An 8,731-nucleotide genomic window follows, 5' to 3' on the forward strand; every position below is an offset into this window, starting at 1 on the left:
AGAACTGGGGGGCTGGGCAGGAGGGGGAAGGAAGAACTGGGGGGCTGGGCAGGAGGGGGAAGGAAGAACTGGGGGGCTGGGCAGGAGGGGGAAGGAAGAACTGGGGGGCTGGGCAGGAGGGGGAAGGGGGCTTCCCTCACAACCTTTTATAGCCTTCTGACTCCTGAACCGCGTGACTCTTGTTATATGTAGTATCTATTTTAAATACACAAATGGATTTTAATAAAGAAAAATAAATGAAGATCCCGAGTTGGGTGTCTGGGACCCTCGTCCCCAAAGGCTCCAGGTCCCCAGCTCACCTGTCCGCAAGGCTGCCAAACACGGCAGCGCCCACCAGCACGCCGGCCATGTAGACAGACTGTGCCAGGTCGTGAAAGGTACGGGCCTCACACACCAGGTCCCACTGCAGAGGGAGAGAGGGTCACTGCAGCTTGGCCTCAGGCAGCAGCCCCCGCCCCAGCCCCCGCTGACCTCCGTCACGATGGTGGACGGGAACACACTGCAGTAGTAGACCCAGCCGTCCTTGCAGCCCTCCGTGGCCGCCCCGTGGATGGAGGTATTGGAGCTCAGGAGGGCCCACTGAAGCTCAGCAAAGCACTGGCACGTCTCAGGGGCCCTGTCCCGGTCCAGGGGCACGGTGGCCCTCAGCCAGGCCCCCGAGTCATTGGTGGCGGCCGTGGTGTGGTTGGCGGGGCCCTGGCAGTGGTGCGGGGGCATGGCGGCCGTGAAGTTCTGCAGGAAGTTGTGGCAGGCCAGCAGGCCGCAGGGCAGCTGCAGCAGCGCCGTGTAGACGAGCTGGAAGCGGCCCACACTGCCCAGGGTGTCCAGCAGGTCTGTGAAGGCCATGGCTTCAGGTCTGACCTGACCCGGCTGCCAGGGGCCTTATGTAAGGGGGCTGGGGAGGGACCCAGGAGGTGGGGGAATAGGCTGGGGACCGTGGCTCAGAGGGTCTGGTTACACCTCGTGGGAGGCCTTGGTGTCCCCAGGCCCACAGACATCCCTCCCTCCAGGCCCAGCAGGCTGGCCCCTTGCTCTTCTCTTGCTTTTTCTCCCCGCCTCTCAGTCTTTCACCTTCCAGGTTAGAAAAGCGAGGGGTCCCTGAGGGCGGCCTCACAGACCACAACCCACATCTGCAGGCCCAGACGCCCTCACCCAGGGGACCCCAGCAGCAATCGGAATACCACTACCTTCCCCTCCCCTCGGAGGCCACCTCAAAGCTCGGGTAGGACCCCCGACGCCAGCCCAGCCGAGCACAGTCCCTGTATCTGGGCTGCGGGTCGCGGTGGAGCTTAGAGCTTAGAGATCAGATAGCGGGGTGCGGTGATTAAGGTTGCTGCTACCCAACCCCCGTGAGAGGGGTGACCTGGCTACATGAGAGACACTAAGAAAAGCCCTTTAAAAATGCCCAAATAGGGCCTTCAGAAGGAAGCCCTGCTCTCCCTGGCCCCCGCTCTCTCACCAGCAGCCTCAGAGGCAGGGTTTTTTGGGGGTAGGGCCCCAAGATCATCCAGACTCACAGCCTTCCAACCCCCTCATCAAACAAAACCCAATGCAGAGAACAACTTGAGGGGTGCTGTACTGGCGAGGGAGAAGGTGGGGTCTAGAGCACCTGCCCGCCGACCCCTCACAACAGCCCAGGCTCCCAGACGTTTCGAGCTGCCCCCGACTGATGAGGACACTGAGGTCCAGCAGGACCCACCAGGAGCTTCCAGAATAGATGGCAGAAGCAAAAGGCAAGCTTGGGATGGCCTGGCCCTGGGCCCAGTGCCAGCCAGCGTCCAGGCAGCCTGCCACTTGCTGTCCCACAGGATCCCCCACCTGCCTGGGGCAGCCCCCCACCAGACTCCTTCAGCCTTTGCTCTGCAGATGCAGTTTGTGGCCCCCCCCAGCCCCTCCCATCCTGTCCCCTCCTCCACCGACTCTTATCTCTGGTAAGAAAAGTCCAGATCCCAGAGGGGGCTGGAGCGGCTTATATAAGCAGCAGGTGTCTGGGTCACAAGGGCACCTTCCGCAGAGAACCTGAAGGTGGCTTTGTGCTCGGGGAGCTCCCTGGGGGGTCGGGTTTGTGCTAAGTAAGGGTTTGGGTTTCAGCTGGCGCTTCGGAGGGCAGGAGTCTGTAGGGGATGCAGGGGTCAGGCCTCCTGGGACAGTGAGGTGGCCGATAGGACCCAGAAGGACCATGTGGGACCCCAACAGTGTGGCCTGCCCCTGCAGCCGGGGCCCTGGGCCCATGCTCCCTGCCCTGCCAGGGCCAGACACCCAGCACTCCAGCAGGGGTGCAAGCCACCAGAGCAATAGGGGAGAGATGGGGGGCCGGCGAGGTGGGGGTGATGCCGAGAGCTGTCCCTCCCAGGCAGAAACACACTCCAGAGCCAGATGGGGGGACTTTTTCCTTTTTATTTGGGGTTCCTCTGCATGGAAACATGAGACGTTTCTAGCCCATGCCCAGGTGCCTCTGGCACCCCCACAGCAGTACCTCAGTCCCTAAAGAGTTCCCTTTGAATCACCAATATAAAAAAAAGAGCGGGGGGGGGCGGCCAGACCACCCTCCTCGTGGGCAGCTTCCTGGTAGGGGGGCAGGGAGGGCGGGGAGGGCAGACACGGGGGCACACGGGGCACTGGCTTCTACACAGGAGGGCACAGATGTCCCCAGCCCTGGGGAGAGACCCCAGGTGGGAGGGGGCTCTGCACAGCCTGGATTTCCACGATCGTGCCAAGCTAGTGGTTATGGCTGAAAGTCTGACGTGAGGCCCAGTGGGTGGGGCTGGGAGTGTGGCCTCTCAAGAGCTAGACATGATGGGAGCCCCAGAGGGTAAGACAAGGGGCATCTCAGGGTTCTGGGGGTGGGGAGGCGCTGGGACTGTCAGCTCCCCCAGGAGCCCCACCCTGAGGCCGGAACAAGCGAAAGCTGCCTTCCTGCTCAGTGACGGGAGGGGCTGGGGGTCCAGCCTGAGCCCACAGCTGGCAGAGGCAGGGAAGGCCACACAGCTCGGCCCAGGCAGATGAGCTGTGGTGGCCGGGAGCCAGGGGACAGGAGGAAGGGCCGCCTCCACGCTCCGGGGAAGGCACTTGCGGCTGGCGTGGCCTCAGGTGGCTGGGGGGAGGTGTGGCTTGGCAGAAGAGAGAGAGAGGGGGCACAACAGGGAGGCTGGAGCCCCGCTTCATGCAAACATGGTCAGCTGTAACCACTGAGGGGGAAGAGAGACAGAGAGGTCAGCCGGGGACAGCAGCAATGGGCCCGCTCTGCCTCCAGGATCCCCGAGTCCAGCCTGCCAGCCCCCGGGTTCTAGAGCCACTGCCTCTTTGCCTATGAGGGCAGTTTGGGGAGGTGCCTCACGTGGGGGATGACCTTCTTTCTCCTCTGCTCTAGAGACCAGGCTGCGGCTCCCACAGAGGCCAGCAGGGCCTGGCCCTCCCTTCCCAAGCCCTGACACCCAAGCCGTCCTTCCAGAACACACGGGCCCGGCCTTGAGGAGCCACAGCTCCTGCCCAGGAAAGGACTGAAGAGCACAGGTCAGGAAAGAAAACTCAGTGGCCCCTGAGGAGCGTCTCCCCACCATGGGTCCCAGAAGGTTCCCACCTTAAACAGGTCAAAGGTCACGACTCCATCCTGATCTGTGTCCAGAGTTTTGAAAAATCCTGTGTGTCCAAGATAAGAAGGCATGAGGCTGCGGAAGGCCAGGAGTGCCCCCCTTCCCATAGCACCCCAAGCTCTCTCATACCTCACAGCCTGAAAGGGCCTCATCCCGCTACCTGAGAGCCCCCTCTGTGTTCCCACTCCCTTCCCCCACCTCCCAGCACCGGCCTTCAGGTCTCTGCCTGCAGTAGCCTTTCAGGCCGCATCTGCGTTTACCCATCTGTCCTTCCACCAGCTCACGAGAGGCGCATTTGGGGCAGAGTGAGAGGGTGGGTGCCGGATGAGGGACACTCACGGAACATGGTCTCCAGGCGCACCAGGCAGCATACGAAGTTGTCAAAGTCGACAGCCAGGTCGGGCTCTGAATAGCGAGTGATGATGAGCTCATATAGCTTCTTGTTGAGCTGGAAGCCTGGCCAGGAGAACCGAGTGAGTGAAGGCAGGGAGAGCCGAGTGAGGGTTCTAGGGGGCCCCAGGAGAGCCGAGTGAAGGCAGGGAGCGCTGAGTGAGGGTAGGGGGGCCCAGGAGAGCCGTGTGAAGGCAAGGGGGTCCAGCCTCTGCCTGAGGGACAGGGAGGCCCGGATTCCAAGCGGGGGACCAGGACTGGGCAGGGAGCTTGGGGCTTTCCCTGCTCCAGGGAGTTGCCCCATAGCTCAGGAGCATGAAGCTGTCCTGGGCAGGGCCAGGAGCTAAGAGAAGCTGGGCACCCAGTCCCAGCTCCAGAGAGAGCACCAGGGCCGAGGCAGTTCCAGGGACTGGGTGCTGGCCAAAGAGGGCCCAAGAGTCCGGGTCTGTTTGTTTTGAATGCCCTGACCTTGTCCTTGAATGGGCCGGAGCAGCTGAGCCCTGGATCACTCCCACTGGGGGCTCTGGAGCCCGGCTCCACCTCCCTGGGCTGTGTGGCCTAAGGCCAGTCACTTTTCCTCTCTGAGCCTCACTTTTCTCATGTGCACAATGGGGATAATAAAAGAGCCTATTCTCATTCGGCTGCTGTGAGGATGAAAGGAAAGAATGCTGGGAAGGCACTTAGCACACTGTAGTGTTCAGTAAGGGTGGAAAAAGGCAAAAGAGAATGGCTGCTGTCACATCACCATCGTCACCACCATCACTGCTGTCACCACCATCACTGCTGTCACCACCATTGTCAACACCACCACCATCACCACCATCAACCCCAGGGACAAGGGTGAGTGGGGTGCGCCACTGCCTCAGGTAGCTGTCAGGGAAGTGGCCTGGGGCAAGCGCAGCGGGGCAGTCCCGCCCCAGGCCCACAGGTGCCGCCATCCCTCGGGCCTCACCTGCAGACTCGATGGCCATCCGCATCTCATAGGCGCTCATGCTGCCTGACTTGTCCAGGTCAAACTTTCGGAAGATGGCCTGGGGTAGGGGCAGAGGGTGAAGGCCAGGTGGAGGTGCCAGCCCTTCCTGCCCACACCCTCTTGCCCCTCCTGCTGCCCCCAGGTTGTTGTGGGGGAAGCCTGAAAGGGGGGTCAAGGTGGGGGGCCTAGCCCATGTAGCCCACCTGGGCTGCTTAGCTGAGACTGAGGCTGCAGAGGGCAAGGGTGCCAGCCAACTTGGACCACCTACCAGGTAATGCCGGATGCGGTTCCAGAGGATGTTAAACTCCACCAGGCCCAGTTTCCCATTGCCGTCCCGCTGCGGGCCGTTAAGAAGGCAACTCTACAGCTTAGACCAGGGCTGGGGGGAGAGTGGGCCAGTGGAGAGAAGGGGAGGCTGGCTGCAGAGAGAGCAAGACGACTCAGAGGGGAGGGAAGAAGCTGCAAGAACCCCCGTGCGGTCAGCCATAGTCAGGCTGCCTTGTTCTCTGAGTCGGGGGGCAGTGGGGTGGGCTGTGGAGGGGTGCAGAAAGAGCACCAGTCTTAGGGACACTCTGGGACCCAGTCCTGACTTCACCTTTCACTTGGTGCAAGGCCCATGCCTCAGTTTCCCCCTCCCAATTGGGGCAGATGCTCCAGAAGGCGCCTGAACACCGACCCCACACAGCTCTGTCCGTTTCTCTGCTGTTCCCAGGACAGCTCCCCCAGCACCTCTCCCACGCCAACATCCTCCCACCGAAACGCCACCCGGAAAATAGCCCCAAGGATACGTCCATGAGGTTCACCATGCTGCGGCAGGACTCCAGGCTGAAGCCCTTGGTCCGCAGGTCTTTGTCTGCGAGAAAAACCATTTCCAACAATTCAACCCAGTGAGCCTCCTGTGCCTGCCCCACACTGGGGGCCAAGGCGGGACAGGGGTCAGGGAGGCAAGAGTCTGCCTCGGAGGTGTCGAATCTAGCAGAGACAGCTGTAGTATTATCATCAGAAAACAGAGCCTAGAGTATTCTAGCAATCAAGTCAGGGCTCCCGACAGCCGCATCAATACCCAGCAGGATTAGACCACAGAAACATGGAACAAGTGCTAAATAGAAATGAAAGGAATGTGGTAGAAACATAAAGCAGAGGTGGGCCGCGGCAAGGTGGGGTTTGCTGCCGGCTTTGAGGGTGAGGAGGGTTTCATAAGCAGAGGGCGGAAAGGGCGTGGCTGTGGGCCCAGGGAAGAGGAAGGTCAGGGAGGCGGCTGTCCTCAGTGTGCACACCGGGCAACGAAGCCAGCCATGCTCTGCTCCCCAGGCCTCGCCTGGAGCTGCATCTTCTGGGACGAAGGGAGCCTTTTTCTTTGCACAAAAGTGCTGTTGGCTGGCTAAGCCGTGCACCTGTAGGGTTGTGCCGCCCAGAAGGGGCCCACTTCCCATCACTCCAAGGTAGGAGCTCAGGCACGGAGAACAGGGTTCTAGCAAAACAGCAGGAGGAGTTGGGGAGGAAAATGGGGATGAGCAGGGCTCCTAAAGTCTTGAAGGCTTCTTCCGCCCTCCATGCAGCCCAAGGGCGTTGGGTTCAGCTCCACTGTGGGGACAGCAGCCTGGATCCCGGCACTTGGAGGGAACGGGGGTGGGACACAGGCATGAGGAGCTGCTGCTTGGGGACTCACGTTTGCTAATGATCCTGTTGAGGATGGTCTGCAGCTCTCTGACGCTGATCTCCAAGTCCTAGGAAAGAGGGAGGATGGCACCTGCCCCAGAAAGGCTGTCCCTCGGGGGAACCCGGCTGCCCCCGCCACGCTCTGACCTACCTCCCCTGCCAGCTGCCTGAAGAGGGCCTTGAAGCTCTCATCGATCTCCTGTTCTGAGAGCACTTGCTGGACCGGAAAAGGTGGAGAGGAAGTCAGGGGCGCTCCAGCCGTGTGCATGTGGACAGGAGCTGGAGATGGGGCTGGGCAGCCTCACTGGCTACGTGTCACATAACCTCTGAGCCTTATTCTTCTAATCGGTAAAACTCTGCCCCAGGCCCTCTGCTGCCCCCGCCCAAGACTCCTGGGCTCTCAATGAGGGGGATGCAGTAGAGCTCAGTGATGAAGACTGAGGGTTAAGGTCCTTGCTGCGCAACCTTGGGCAGGTTCTTTGACCTCTCTGAACTTGAACTTCCCCTTTGTAGAGGGAGATGGTGACAGCACCCCAGCAGGGTTGTCGTGGGAAGGAAATGGGATGCAGGAAAAGTGCTCAGCATGGAGCCCGCACACCATGAGCGCTTAGGGAGCTGTGCACCATGACGACCACAAAGGCCTCTGCAAACTGTCAAGTGCTAGGCAAATGCCCAGCTGCCATGGAGTCAATTCCAACTCATGGTGACCCCATGTGTGTTAGAGTAGAACCACGCTCCACAGCGTTTTCAATGGCTGATTTTTTGGAAGTAGATTGCCAGGCCTTTCTTCTGAGGTGCCTCTAAGTGGACTCCAACCTCCAGCCTTTCGGTTAGCAGCCGAGTGCATTCACCTTTGCACCACTATTAGTATTACTCTTACTACTCCTGCCAGGAGGGGCTGTGTCCTGCTGGCCGGGGGCCCAGGGGGCAGAACACCAGGTCCCCATCACACCCCTGGTGACACGGGGTGAGGGAGGGAGGAGGGGGCCACACACCTCATCAGGGAGATTGGCCTGGACCTGGTCATCCATCTCCCTGTGGAGAGGAGAAGGAAGTGCGGGTCAGAGCGGGGAGGGGCCGGAGCTTGAGAGGAGGGCAGGAGGGGCAGGGCCAGGGAGGGGCGGGGCCGGGGTTGGGGAGCTCTTGGACTGGGGAACTGGGGAGCAGCCACCAGCCGTGACTCACTCTGTCTCTGCGCTCTTCTCCGAGAAGACGCGTAGCACGAAGTCGCCCTCCTTGTTGGGCTCAAAGGTGGAGGGTACCACCACGTACTCCCCGGGCGGCAGGCGGAAGCGGGTGCTGACCTCCCGCAGGTTGATGAACTGCTCTGAGCGGGCTCTCGACGCGTTGGCCAGGAAGAACTCCCGCTTCAGGTGCACGGCTGACTGGCCCACCAGCTGGCAGGGGAAGGTGGGAGTGGGTGCTGCAGCTGCTCAGCCCACCTGCAGGAGCCTCCCCCACTCCCAGACTCTGGGCCCCAAACACTGGCCAAGGGGCTGGAGACTTGGGTCATGGCTCAGCTGCCGGGAGGCTACATGAACCTGATGTATCATTTTGCCTCGGTTTCCTCATCTGTAAGATGGGGTGATAAAGCCAGCCCTATCTACAGCACAGGGTGGAAAGGAGGAGCAGCTTCAATGCCCAACAAGGCATGTATTGCACCATTTAAATAACTCTGTCAATATTATCACATGGTATCCTTTTTTAAATTCTACTTGGAGTTTTCTGCGTATCAGACACTGCAAACACTTTACATGTGGTACCTGACTTAATGTTGCTAGAAAGTGACATCGTGTTTGGTAAACGAGAGGGTTAGTGAGACAGGAGGAACCCCGGAAAGCATGGCCCCTGGACCGTCAACCCAGAACTAAAACCATTCCCGACGCCAACTCTTCAGACAAAGATTAAACTGAACTATGGGACATAAAATGATACTCGTGAAGAGTGTGCCTCTTAGCTCAAGTAGACACATGAGACTAAATGGGCAGCTCCTGTCCGGAGGTGAGATGAGAAGGCAGAGCGGGTCAGGAGCTGGTTGAATGGACACGGGAAATCCGGGGTGGAAAGGAGGAGTGTGCTGTCACAGTATAGGGAGAGCAACTAGGGTCACATAACA

General features: G+C 60.2%; 2 protein-coding genes across 2 annotated transcripts in view; both read right to left on the reverse strand.

The window, feature by feature from the left end:
* The window catches only part of LOC101341506 (solute carrier family 22 member 20), a 28,921-nt gene extending 28,075 nt beyond the window's left edge, over positions 1 to 846 (reverse strand). The window contains exons 1-2 of the mRNA XM_012557650.1: positions 472 to 846; positions 300 to 403 (exon numbers count right to left, since the gene is read on the reverse strand). Of these exons, the coding sequence (XP_012413104.1) occupies positions 300 to 403; positions 472 to 846 (479 nt within the window). The remainder of the gene's footprint in view (positions 1 to 299; positions 404 to 471) is intronic.
* Positions 847 to 2,716: 1,870 nt separating this feature from the next.
* CAPN1 (calpain 1) overlaps positions 2,717 to 8,731 on the reverse strand; it is a 25,269-nt gene continuing 19,254 nt past the window's right edge. The window contains exons 13-22 of the mRNA XM_023738217.1: positions 7,801 to 8,012; positions 7,611 to 7,650; positions 6,767 to 6,832; positions 6,626 to 6,683; positions 5,745 to 5,809; positions 5,225 to 5,293; positions 4,936 to 5,014; positions 3,933 to 4,049; positions 3,581 to 3,639; positions 2,717 to 3,188 (exon numbers count right to left, since the gene is read on the reverse strand). Of these exons, the coding sequence (XP_023593985.1) occupies positions 3,162 to 3,188; positions 3,581 to 3,639; positions 3,933 to 4,049; positions 4,936 to 5,014; positions 5,225 to 5,293; positions 5,745 to 5,809; positions 6,626 to 6,683; positions 6,767 to 6,832; positions 7,611 to 7,650; positions 7,801 to 8,012 (792 nt within the window). The 3' untranslated portion in view covers positions 2,717 to 3,161. The remainder of the gene's footprint in view (positions 3,189 to 3,580; positions 3,640 to 3,932; positions 4,050 to 4,935; positions 5,015 to 5,224; positions 5,294 to 5,744; positions 5,810 to 6,625; positions 6,684 to 6,766; positions 6,833 to 7,610; positions 7,651 to 7,800; positions 8,013 to 8,731) is intronic.

This window comes from Trichechus manatus, unplaced genomic scaffold (assembly GCF_000243295.1).
Source record: "Trichechus manatus latirostris isolate Lorelei unplaced genomic scaffold, TriManLat1.0 scaffold00113, whole genome shotgun sequence".
NCBI lineage: Eukaryota > Metazoa > Chordata > Mammalia > Sirenia > Trichechidae > Trichechus > Trichechus manatus.